The 13,436-nt window shown below is 45.8% G+C and overlaps 2 protein-coding genes across 2 annotated transcripts; both read right to left on the reverse strand.

Annotated features, from left to right (window-relative positions):
• Positions 1 to 249: 249 nt before the first annotated feature.
• Positions 250 to 2,377, reverse strand: LOC135241105 (cystatin-like). The gene is made up of 3 exons (XM_064311243.1): positions 2,129 to 2,377; positions 699 to 806; positions 250 to 578 (listed from the first exon to the last, which is right to left on the reverse strand). Exons 1-3 carry the CDS (start codon positions 2,282 to 2,284, stop codon positions 465 to 467), a joined length of 378 nt encoding a protein of 125 aa, XP_064167313.1. The 5' UTR covers positions 2,285 to 2,377; the 3' UTR covers positions 250 to 464.
• A 1,720-nt stretch (positions 2,378 to 4,097) lies between these two features.
• Positions 4,098 to 12,061, reverse strand: LOC135241103 (uncharacterized). The gene is made up of 7 exons (XM_064311238.1): positions 10,408 to 12,061; positions 9,074 to 9,144; positions 8,739 to 8,964; positions 6,497 to 8,328; positions 5,639 to 5,848; positions 4,963 to 5,065; positions 4,098 to 4,832 (listed from the first exon to the last, which is right to left on the reverse strand). The coding sequence occupies exons 1-6, from the start codon at positions 10,751 to 10,753 to the stop codon at positions 4,964 to 4,966; spliced, it is 2,787 nt and encodes a 928-aa protein (XP_064167308.1). The 5' UTR covers positions 10,754 to 12,061; the 3' UTR covers positions 4,098 to 4,832; position 4,963.
• Between the last annotated feature and the right edge of the window lie 1,375 nt (positions 12,062 to 13,436).

Raw genomic sequence — 13,436 nt, forward strand, 5'->3', positions numbered from 1 at the left:
CATAATTTACCATAGGCTGAAAAAAAATCCCAATCTTAAATGGTTTTAAATGTGGTTGGAGTGTTAAGCGATGTGTCATGCAATGTTTTAGGGAAATACACTTGTTCCCCTGAGGAAAGTGGGCTTTCTCTCTAGGACAGAGCTGTCTTTGCCCCACCAACTCAACAGCTCTACTGGTGGGTGGTATGGTGTTAGCATACAGTATTTATGTGAACTTTTATAACAGACCATACACACTGGACTTTGGAATTCTGGCAGAATCTTTACCATGAAATTCACAACAGAAAGCCAAGTGGATGTGATGATTCTTTTACCCGTAGATGAAAACATGATTAGTTACAGTGGCAAGGCCTTCCTCAGTTTCAGACCAGAGGAAAGTTGCATTTGTTTGTTTGAAAGCACATTAAAACTCCTGCAGGCAGAGCAGTGGTGTATATTGGCAGTTGACACTGAACAAAAGCTGGTCATGGTGTTGGATCAGTGCAAGCTGTGCTGCTCACAGGGGTACAGGAACTTTGGATAAGGACCCGCTGATTCTTCCAGGGAACACTCAGAACCACAAAGTGGCACCGGAACACCTGAGAGAGAAAGAACAGACAGCATAATGAGGAGGATTCCTATTGGACAGTATGGTGTCTGTCCAGCTGCTGACTGGACATGACCAGGCCAGGTAAGGGAGTGTACTACAGGTGCAGTACCTGTTGCTCAGAGGGTGGAGTTTGAGGGGAAGCCCCATCCTGCTGTTCTTTCATCTTGGGCCAACTTGTCACCTCCACGTCCATGTCATACTGGCCCCCACCAATATTCTACAGGGTTAAACACTGCATCATTCACAGGACGATATCTTCCTAACATCTGCCATAGTCATACAATGTAGCCTGGGCATGGAAATATTGAAAATTTCAGTAAACAAAATAATAAACAAGAAAATACTGAAGTTTGGCTACATGAAGGAGAAAAAAGACACTGGATATATCTACAGGCAATTCCACTGTTTTGGACAATACGTGTACATGCATGCTTTAGAAAGAAACTACTTTGTTTAACATGCTAAAATAAAAATCCAAAATGCAATAAATAAGTGAAGCACTGCCGGTAATGGGACAAAATCTGAGAAATGTTGAGGTGTCCACATAAGATATGTACTCTTAGAGTGGTGCAGTTTGAAATTGTACAGCTACCTGTGTTTTATGTGCTATGTGTACATGTACAGCAGGTCTGGGCTGATATACTCAGGTGACCAAATACTGGATTTCAAAAAAAGAACAGGGGCGAGCAGGCACTATGAACATAAAACTACACTATTTATTTATATTTTGGTCTATGGAATGAGCAAAACCTTTTTAAGGAATTTAGAAATCCTATCGGGATGGACATTTTCAATCCCAAAACATTATAGTTATACCTGAGGACAGCAATAAACATTTGGTAAGATATGGAAAGTTTGCACAAATTGCTTTATGTACATTTTAAGCTACACAACATAGCAACTTTCCCATAGCAACCTGTTTCACCCCTCAAAACCTTAGAGCTAACTCACCTAACACAAAGCCCTGCCCCTTTCTGTCAACCTTGAGATACTGTGTAAGTTCACCTTTATGCTTTTCTTTCTCTCAGCAGAAATGCTGGCTGAGCCACACGCTTTATTTTTCCATTTTTCCTACTCCTACATGTATTTTGATAGATACTCCTTAGCTTGTTATCATCACGGACATGAATCAGTTTAAGACATTTAAGAAAGAGTTGCAAACACTCAAATTTAGTGCAATCCATGTTTTGTGGAGTTGACTCATATCAGCACTTGGTGTTGTCCTTTTATGCAGTCTGATACGAGCACAGAACTTAATTTGAAAATGCACAATAATCACAAAGCCTCCATTTCATCTGACCTGATCAAATTTCATATATCATTGGCAGAACCCATAAATACTCATACTGTATCTACTAACTTCCAAATACCCTTCTCTGAAACCACTGCAGGTGGGATGATTTGAGGAAAAGGGCTGATTATATTAATCAGAGAACAGAAAAACACTGCAGTATCACACACATACACACACACGCACCCTTTCCCTCTAATGGTTCTGCAGGTGTGGTAGAGGGCACTGGAGGTGTAGCTGAGACTCACGGCTCTCTGGACGGAATGGAACCTGGTGATGGAGTAGTGTCGTGGGTGGAGGGGGTCCTGGTGGGACAGGCTTTCCAGGGCGAAAGAGGCGCAGGCCAAAACCTCTGGGTCACTGTGATCAACGTCCTCCAGCCCCGGGGTAGTTGAAGCAGCCATGACTGAGTGAGAGGGGTATAACAAGGAACCTGGCACCACCTGTGTGCTCAGTCACAGCCGAGACACACTTACCACACCCTCAATCTGTTTCCCAACCAGGAAAGGCTTTCAGACACACACACACCCTGCCAGCAATGACATCACTGCACTGTGAGTACATTGCGCCACCTCCCATCAGACACACAGCACTGCTTAACTCCTTAAGGAGCACCCCCATTTTTTAACACTAGCCTGAAAATGACATATTCAAAATAAATTGGTTGCTATTCTTGAACCCTATAGATAACAGGCATAATCCTGATCTCCTCTGAAAGGTAACCCTTGGGAGTTTGTTTTCCGAGAGTCAGAATTACTAAATAAAAGTAACAGATGCTAAACACAGTGGTAGTTTTTTTCTCACATGCGTGTGGTTGTGCCTGGTAGGTTTAGACACACTATGCAGTGACAGCCAATACGCAGGACAAAGTCTCGTTCAAATTCCACAAAACAATTAGCATTTAGGTCAATTGATTGAAGTTTTCACAAAATACTCCACCTCCATCAACATTCCAAAATATTCTCAAAATAATAATATTATTATGTATGCCTACACCTTATTTACAATCATACGGAATAATAAAAATATTTTGAGAATGTTCAGAATTTAGATGATCACCGATATAAAATGGGATCAAGTCCTTGATTGACCAAGCCCTTTGCTGTGAATTTAAAGCCGTTTTCACTGTACACCTCACAAATATTCCCTCGTATGAGTGATTCCTTCCACAGCCTCCAGATGTCTTCTGTTTAGACTTACCCACTGCAAAATACATTTTTGTGTAAAACAACCTTTGTATGCATGAAGTCTCAAAAACGTTGAAACTCATGAGCAAAGTGTTCAGCAAGCACACTGAAAGAGTTATAGGTTGTTTACGCAGGAGAAACAACATGTCCTTTTATGCAAGGTGAACAACCGATACACTATTTAAAACGTTATATAAAATGCTTCTCAATAGTCACTAGAGCAGATTGCCACTGGCATGCAGTGTACTGGGCAAAAGTTTTACAGTCCATGTTGAGGCATTGCAAGTACCATTGGCTATACTGAGGGACTGCTTGGCCAGCACTGCTCAAAGAAGCTTACAGGTGGGCTTGGTTTGTTCCAGAAAATCTATACAAACCAGAGATTCTTTGGTACATAACACTTCTGGCTTGTATGTAACAGTGAAGTGAACAACAATCATTCTTCCAGAGAATTTCTAAGTAAACACTGGACATTCTATCAAGGTTTCTCCAAGTTAATATGTTTTTGGGACTAAAAATGTCCATGGATTTTGTTTGCTGGATTCTTGCTTTGACAAGCATATCAAATTTATCATGATTTATGTTCTCCGTGGAGTTACAAAACGCCAGACAGGGATAAACATTGCCCTGTTTCTACCAGTCTAACGGGGATAAACTGCCCTGTTTCCACAAGTCTAACGGGGATAAACTCTGCCCTGTTTCTACCAGTCTAATGAGGATAAACTCTTCCCTGTTTCCACAAGTCTAACGAGGATAAACTCTGCCCTGTTTCTACCAGTCTAACGGGGATAAACTGCCCTGTTTCTACCAGTCTAATGGGGATAAACTGCCCTGTTTCCACAAGTCTAACGAGGATAAACTCTGCCCTGTTTCTACCAGTCTAATGGGGATAAACTCTGCCCTGTTTCTCCATGCTAGAGTAGGGCAGGCAGAGATCCTTAACAGCAACAGATGAAACCAGATGGATACTGTCAATGGCAAGTACAAGTAATTCAAGACACAGGAAATCAGGCAAGCAGTGGTCAGCATGTAAGGCAAATTCATTAAAATATTAAATTTTATTCTTTTTTTCACCTGTTTCAGTAGACCGTTGACATTTCAGCAGAAATCGATGCTTCCATAATTGCAGTTTAAAACAAAATTCTATAACAGTAAAATTTCAAGAATGCTCCTAAAATTAAATATTAAGTAAATCTTAAATATAAAAAGACAAACTACAGCTTTCTTTGAAAAATAAAACACAAAACTGCTGTAGTTCAGTCATAATTGTGTCAGTCACACACAGACAGGTTTCCCCCTTAAATAAACCATTAAACATAACCTTTGATAGACAAGAATTTGCCATGACTTCATAAGTACAGATTCATAAGTTCATTTCCTTCAAGTATTTTCAGTTCTAAAATCAATTCATACCAACTTTAACAAGTAATTCTTAGGTTTATGAAAATGCGACTGTACAAGTGCATTGGAAATTCCTCATTACATTAAAACTACTGCCAATATCTACTGCTCATTTACAATTTCTACAACAGGCCCACACCTTGAGCAAGACAGTAACAAAGTGGTTCAAGTTTTACCTCAGTAGTTATTAAATGTAAAAGGGAGACAGCATATTTGGGTGATTTACAAAATAATGGTCAGCAGAACAAGAATAACAGCATCTACCATTTGACTATCATTTCCATGATCTGATTAGATTGTATTTATTCATTCAAAAATAACAAGCAAACCCTCCTTAAACCAAAGTATTCCAGATGGCATCTACCTAAAATGGAGGGAGAGAGAGAGATGCTTGTTAAACAGGAAATAATATTTCATAGATACAGACACACAGATGCAATGCTCAGGATGTAAGTGTAATTCCGCTCATGGATGAGGGCCAATCAGGGACAGACCTCAGGGTGCGGAGATGCAGCGGGAGCACTTGTAGAGCTTTGGGTCGTGTGTGCGAATGTGGCTCTGAACATTCCGCTGCCGGAAAAAGGTCTTACTGCACAGCTGGAGAGGAAGGGACACCGACAGGTTACACACCGCTGTGCCCACCTTACGCACACGAGCGCACAAGCGTGCTCACGCACGCACACACGCACACATTAAATGGATGGTAAATGGACTGCATTTATATAGTGCTTTTATCCAAAGCGCTTTACAATTGATGCCTCTCATTCACCAGAGCAGTTAGTTAGGTGTCTTGCTCAGGGACACTTCGACACGTCCAGGGCGGGGATCGAACCAGCAACCCTTCGACTGCCAGACAACTGCTCTTGCCTCCTGAGCTATGTCGCCCCAAAGTCTCAGGTGCAAGCATAAATGCGCACACAGACATACAAAGCACACACACACTCACATACACAACACACGCACATATGAAAGTACACGTGTAAGGAACACCCAACCAGTCAATCACTCAGTCTCAGCGGGAGGACACTAAGATCAGTTTTTCTGGGGCACGGAGGAGACAAGGCAGTAATGGAGGAAAGGGGTAAACATTTTTAGTACTGGGACACATCCAGGGAGAAAGGGCGAAAGTCAGGGAGGGAGACAGGAAGTGAGGGAGGGCGGGGCACGTACGGGGCAGGGCCAGTGTTTCCCCTCGATGTGGCGAATGCGGTGCATGATCAGGGCATCGCAGCTCCGATACGCAGCCTTGCACTGCAGGCAGGTGTGTGATGTCACGGGGGTGTGGCTTCTCCGCTCCCTCAGCCGTTTCATGCGCGCCTGGCGGCCGGACTCCAGCGCTGCCGACCACTGATGACGCGACGAGGGCGTCGAGCGCAGATTCTGCAGGGATGGGAAAAGCGTCACCACAGCGCGCTCACATGCACACAATCACTCCATGATTTTTTTCCAGTTCTGGATGGTAACGGTCAACCTTAACAAAGACATTTTTAATACAAATGCAACAAAATATTACAGTACTTCACGTCACCTCAAATTTGTAATGCAATACACAGTAGGTTTTTTTTTACCGTTTGAGGTAGGATACTGCTAATAAAAACGCACCACTACTTGAATGAGTGTGGAACATTTCTTAGGTGGGCTAGCATCATAGATGTCGACACATGGTATGGCAATTTGGCAGCACATATTTTGCACTGAACAGAGTTTTCATTGAGCTTTTCAAAATCATTCCTCGCGGCACTCTTTTGTAAGTAGGCCATCTTTACAACTGACGGTAACATGTGCATGACAACAAGCCCCACCCACCTACCCTTTTACTCAAAATCTTTTATTTTGAATGAATTGAAAATTAAAGAAAAAAACAATTTTTGATCAATTTAAAATCCAACATGCGTGCTTACAACAGACAATCGACGAATCGACAAACTGTCCTCAGCCCTAACTGGGAGGCCTGTAGGGTGTAAAGCATATGCTGTTTGATTTAAAGGCTGTACTCTCTCACAGACTCCCTACGCCAGCGCAGCGTACCTTTGGTAGTTCTCCCGCACGCTTTGCCTTGTTGGCCCTGAGCAGGGCAGGTTTGGGAAGGGCCCCCGCGGCCCCTCTGTCCAACAGCCTGCGCCGTACCCTCCTCTTCTTCAGCGGCGGTGCCGAAGGCCCCTTCGTATCTGCATTTGTAGCATGCATCTGCCTCCTGTCGAACCCGAGCCCGGCTGAGGCGTGGCGGAGGGATTGGCGGAGGGAATGGCGGGTCCCGGAGGGCCCCGTGCCACTGCCGAAGGGCCCCAGGCACGCCTGCCAGACATCCTGGGCCACCTCCTCCTGCTTCACGCCCACACCAGGCCTGCCGAGGGAATGGCGGGTCCCGGCGGGCGCCGAGCCGCTGCCGAAGGGCCCCAGGCGCGCCTGCCAGACGTCCAGGGCCACCTCCTCCTGCTTCACGCCCACACCAGGCCTGCCGAGGGGGAACACAAAGCCTGGGTCCAGCAGCTTGAGCGGCGGCTTGCTCAGGCGCTGGCGACGCCCCGCAGGCACGGGGGCGGGCGTGGCCAGGGCCACCGGCAGGGCGTCGGCCGGCTCCTCTTTGATGGCCCTGAGCAGGCCGTGGGAGAGGGGGTGCGGGGGCCCGGGGTTCCCCCCGCGTCTCGGGCGGCCCCTCGGCCTCACGCCGCCCGGCTGAACGCCGCTCTGTACCCGCAGCACGCTGGCACTGCCAGGCGGGTATTTGCGTGGGCGGCCCCGCGGCCGTGCCTGTGTGCCGTGTGCTGGGGGGGGCTGGGCACAGACCAGGGGGGCATCAGGCTCCTGCTTCACTCGCACAGGCTTCCAGCGGGCCAGGGGGGGCAGCCTGGGGGGAGAGTTGCACGGAGGGGCGATTCTGGCCCGGACCGAACGCCTCAGTTCCCGATGTTCTGTGACCACGCTGGCCATGCTCCGCCCACGGCCCCGCCCGCTGCCCTGACCTAGCCTCATATCCTCCATGCTGATTGGCTCGGGGGGCTCAGTCTTTATCACAGCCAGCAGGAGAGTGTGACTGGGTGGGGCAGGTCCGTTACTGAGGGGCAGGGCTCGCGGTTTGCGCGGGGCAGTTAGCGCGTAGCTGCTCACCTTCGGCTTGCGCAGACGCTTCTTCTGCCTCCAGCCAGTCAGCTCCTCGGGGCGGGGCAACAGGCTGCGCCTCTGCAGGCCCAGCATGCTCAGCAGCCTGTACTTCTCCTGCGCCCTGGAGCTCTGCCCCTCCTCCTCACTCTGCTCTGCCCCTGCTGGCTCTGCCCCTGCTGACTCCACCCCAAGCCCTGCCCCAAACCCCGGTCCTGCCTCCTGCCAGCTTAGCCTCTGCCTGCACGTCTTGGAGCAGGAGAGCAGGGGGCTCTGCTGGGGGGCTGTATGAGTCTGGAACAGAGGCGTACCAGTGGGAGGGTTTTGGGGGGCTGTTTTCAGCTTGCTGGAGGGGGACTTAAAGTCCATCAGCTTCAGCCGGTGGACAGGGCTGCTGGGGGTGTGGCACTCTCTGCCCCGCCCGGCCGAACAGTCACAGTTCCGCTCAAAGCCAAGCATGTGGCCCTCCCCGCTCTGAACAGAATCCCGCACCCCCAAACTCCACCCCCGATTCCTCTTCTTGTGCAAGACGTCTGCTCTGCTGGTAACCGTGGGACGCGGCTGCTCGCGGAAGCTTCCCGCACTGGGTTTGGGCGTGGCCCCACCCCGCTCGCTCTGCATGGCCCTGCAGGCTTCCACGGCGGGCCACATGCGGAAGTGCTGCGCCAGGGCGGAGACCTCCGCCAGGTCCCCCGCACTCAGCGACAGGGTGGAGGTGTAGGAGAACTCCAGCAACGGCAGGACGCTCTCCTCCCTGAAACCTGCCGTAAACACACAGGCACCAGCCTGGGTTAACATGCATATTACTCCCATTTTCCATCCAAGGCACGACTTCAGTGTGAGCACTTCAAATTTCAGCAAGAAAGGAAGCGAAGAGAGAGTTCATTCAGGCTTTAAATCGGCCGGCACCGGGCCACAATTTAATTTCCAACCCAAGACAACAAAAAACGAGGGGGTGACGGTCAGAGGTGAATAAAAACCTCTGAACGGAAAAATACTGGTCAACAGCACAAACGGGGTGAAGGAATACAGAGACACTGTCAAACACAGTGTGGAATTACCAGAAAAAGGAGATGGAGCACTGCCAAGTGCATAATGCTAATTTAAATAGATCTTCAGTATAAAGAACAAAAGAAAGGGAGAGAAAGTAAAAGTGGCGGGACAGATGTACCAGTGAGGTCTATGGTGGGCTGTCCATCAGTGTCCATCTCGGCGAAGATCTCCTGGAAGTACTCGCTGACGGCCGCCAAAACCGCACGGTGGGCAGGGAAGGACCGGCTGCTGGTCTTAAGGGTGATGTCACAGAAGAGCCCCGCCTCCCGCTGGCTGCTCAGCTTGAGGAGCACAGCGTTGCCGTGGGATGCGAGCGTCCTGGAAACGCGGGGCTCGTCTGGGACCTGGCGAGAGAAGCGCGACCGTCGCTCACCAGGGCAGCGGGCAGTTTGGGCGAAAGCTGAACTTACAGCACCCTTCAGACTCCTCAGGCACCTCACGACTCTGACTCACCTCCTCTCTCCTCTGCTGGGCCTGGCACTGTGGACAGCCCAGAACATACTCCCGGACATGGAAATACATCCCTGAAATAAACAGGCAGATTTTCAATGGCAGAATGAGAAACACAAACACCCTCTAAACATTATCACACACTCAAAGATGAGCAAAGCTGTAGAAAATAAACAATACAGGTAATGAGCTACATTGTCCTTAAATTTAAAAAATTATGTTCTTTAACTCTAAGCCAATTGCTCAAAGAAAAAAGATTAAATCATATTTTCCCAAAAAATGTGTCTAAATTATTCAATTCCCTAATAATTATTTTAAATAAATTCCAGCAATATAATTCTGCATTAAACAACTTTAAAGTCAACCTCAAATTCAGGCAACTGTATTGTGGTCTCTCATGACTTCCTGTTTCACTGGGTTATAAAAATAAGATAATACACATCCATCCATAAGGGGAAAGGCAAGACCCCAGCAAATTAGGAGATAGTTACAAACTTCCCAGTAGTAGGTCAATAATTAGAAAGTTGAAGACCAATAGACCAGGTAGATGATGCCACATTTCCCCCATACACAGTGAGGCAGACAGTTTAGAAGGCAACAAAAATCTATGGCCCATGGGCTGGAGATCTACAAAACGCAGAAGCACATTGCTTTGAACCATAACCTAAACTAGTAAAGAAAGGTTGGAGTGTTACAGGGTATGGTTGGGAGGGGACCAAAGATACAGTCTGAAAAGGTGGGTTTTGAATCTTTGTGTGAAGACCGCAAATGATCCTGCTCTCCTGATGGCTAAGGGAAGTATGTTCCACAGTTGTGGAGCCAGAACAGGCAGGCATTGTGAGATCGGAAAAGTGACCATGCAGTGAGGGGACTACCAGTCACCTGGAAGTTGTGGAACAGATTGATGCGGTCGGTGTATGTTCTAAATATTGACTGTTGGTATGGTGGAGCTGTTCCATTCGCTGCCATGTAGGCTACTATGGTTTTATACTGGATGCTAGCAGCAAGAGGTAGCCAGTGAAGTGACACTGGAGGGTACAACCATGCACTGGAAAATGTCTTATTGGATGAGCCACCCAGCAAGCCTCAGATACATTTCTCCCATCACCACAGCTTCACGGTAATGAGCAGACGTCACCAGAATTTTAACTGCCATAGGTTAGTCACATTTATAACACTCAATTCAATTTAACTTTATTTCAGACACATAGGTCCATATCAGTAAGAAAAATAATAAAATACAATACGAGGACAACAATATAGAAATACACTGTAGCATTTGCATAGAATATAAAAGCAATTCCTGGCAATAATGCATGCCTACATTAAATGCCTACCTTCCCACCAGTAGTTATCTGCCACAGTTTTATAGGTGTCATCCAAGGGGTGGTGTCGCTTCCCTGTCGGCTCTTCGTGGGAAGCCGCGATCGCGCTGCGTTGTCGATTCCTGTCCAACACTTCCCTGTACCTGATGTATCCCTTTTCAAACTTTTTTCTGTACAAAACCCCGTCTATTATTTCAAAGTAAGGTGACGAGACAACCGCCTTAATCGACTTGCTACTACCCTTCGTTGTGTCCAGGACACCATCTACTGTGAGTTCCTGATTTCTGCCGAACAATTGCTTGTTGCCAAACGTGTCATCATTAACATAATGCGTTTCGTAGGCGCAATCGCCGGCCATTTTCTTTAGTTTTCCTGTTTACAGAGGTTTTCCCAATTTGTTTTTCCTTCCTTCTTCCAAGCCAGTAAGTGTTAAAGAGACGTCCACCTCCAGTTACACCCAATAAAGCACTTTAACCTGAGGTGCTGAATCCGCGTTTTTCGCTAAGCAACTTTTCCAGTAGCCTAATTTAGTCCGACGGTGCTCCCAAACGAGATTCTGCTTCTGCCCAATTCTCAAACTTTAGAATCTTACCTACTGACACTAATGTTATACGAGAATTGTGCAACCACAGTAAGCTACATGCATTCCACAGCAGAAAACTCGAGAAACTCGCTATCCTGATCAAAAAATTATGAAACAGACCCAGTGGTGATTGGGAAAATCCCCAAATAAACGTACAATCAACTAACAAGCAATAACTACCAATAATTATACGCACATAAAATGAAATGGCTAGCTAGCTACATACATACATAGACTATCAAATCTAAATTCCCGGGCAATTCAGGCAAAGGCGTTAATTTATGAGCCAAACGCATCCACTTTAGACATCGAAACACAGCCCCTCAGTTCAAACAAATGCAACCCCTGAGTACTTCGACTTTTGATAATCAAACATAATGCCTGTAAACAAATACTCAAAGTTACTGCTTGCTAGAAACGTGAAACTATAGCCTAATTAAGTTATTTGAATGCATACTAAAGACGGAATAATGACTTTATTAAAAAGTAACTACTTCAAGATATCTAACTGAATTAAGTGTTTGTATTAAGTTTCGAGATAGCTAGTTAGCTAATTCTCAAAACGAAGATGCAAATGCCTATTCCAATCAGGAGGCAGTAGGCTATACCGGTCCATCACCCCGTACTAAACAAGATCAATTAACTAGTTTTGCTAGCGACTTTATGAGAAAAACAATGTATTACACCAGTGAAACCGCGGATGGTTGTTTCAATGCATCAATTTGCACATGTGAATATTAATATATCCCGTCTTCCGAGCTCCCTAGCTAGTTTGGCTTACCTCTCTAACTTGATTTCTGTAGCTGACAATTCGCTACATGGTGTAGCCGGCTAGCAAACGGACATTGGGGTGGAGAGCGCAAACCACGAGACAGCTTAGCAAAATGAATCAAAAACAAATGGAGACTCGATAACTTCAACGACGTCAGTGTGATCAGCACCAGCTCCCTGCCATTTTCTCCTTTGGCTCAGTCATAAGATAAATTATCCTATTCTTTAACTCGTAGCCTTCCCCTGGTTACCACATGACAACCTAACTTCTTTCAATATCCACAACTTCCCCTATTCAGTCTACTAGGCTACTAGCACGCACGTTTAAGAATTTCCCATCCAGGACAATGTGATTGGACAAAAGACTTGCCACTCAAATCTTGTGGTTTATTTTTCATCTGTTATTTTTTCTGCTTCAAGATAGGTTGCTAACATCGGCGTTGTCTTTCTCAATGAGCGGTGACAAGTCGATATAGTGCATATGAAATAGAAATGCAATTATGTTCTCGAAAATACTCTTATACTGATCAGCGCTTCTCAAATGTACAGAAGCCAGTTACATTTTAAATATAAGGTGATGTCAAGTAACTTGGGGCATTTTTTTGGTACACCACTCTCGTTACAAGACCATTTTTATGGTCTTGTAACGAGAATAAAAATTAGTTGTGACTCTTTCTCTCAAACACAAAACTGTTTTACTTTTTTCTCGACAAGTGAAATTGTCTTACCCCGTTGCCAAATCTTCAAATAGTAATTCAAACTTTTGTCTTATTTAGCAAAAAAAAAAAAAGAATAGAAATAAGATTTTGGGCTGGTTTCAAAGGCACATATTAAGTTTAGACTTGGATTTAGTGGCAGCTAGTGTATACAGGTGTATGCATGAACACTCCAGTATATCAATGTGGTGATGTTTTTCCGCACACTTGCATGCATGTGTACGTGTGTAAGCAATAGCATGCATGTGTGCATAATTGTGGGTGTTTGTGCGCAATTGTGTAGATGTGCCTGTCCACACACAGATTGTGTGTGTGGGATTGAATGTATGCACATGGGTGCGTCCGGGGGGGTGGGGGTGACATGGTACACATACATGGTGCCTGTGGTGCTTGTGGGAGGCGCCGTGTGTGTACAGGAGTGGTGCGTGTATTAGTAGGGTTGGCATGATCGTTTGTTTCTTATTTACATGTTACCATTCTAAATCTAAATGCCTTGCCATTCTCATAGTAACAATTAGCTAAAAATAAACATTCTGCAAAAACATTCCAGGACACAGTATCTGGCACTTATTACCCTGGAAAAGGTGTCTCATATTAGCTGAGAAAACCATCCTGTTTTAGATGACGCATTAAGCTAATGTGGGTCTGTGGCTAAAAGTCGTTTCAACATCTAAACAAGATAATGTCACAAACATTTGTGCAATGTTTCAGAGTACATTAGACATCTGTGAAGATTAAATAATTCTCAGTGGTTTAGCACTCATTTGTAAAAAGGGAAATTTGATGTTGGTAGGCTTAGTCCAAACCCCACTAGGTGTGAAATCTTTACTGAGAACTGAATTCATATACTGTATTTCCCCCATCAGCAGGTACAGAATGGAGCTGACTGGAGACGGAACCCACTACAGGGTGTGGTGTATCCGTGAATTTCAGTGACCATCAGCAAAATGTAATTTTTTTGTTTATTAAGC

This window comes from Anguilla rostrata, chromosome 15 (assembly GCF_018555375.3).
Source record: "Anguilla rostrata isolate EN2019 chromosome 15, ASM1855537v3, whole genome shotgun sequence".
In the NCBI taxonomy this organism is placed as follows: domain Eukaryota; kingdom Metazoa; phylum Chordata; class Actinopteri; order Anguilliformes; family Anguillidae; genus Anguilla; species Anguilla rostrata.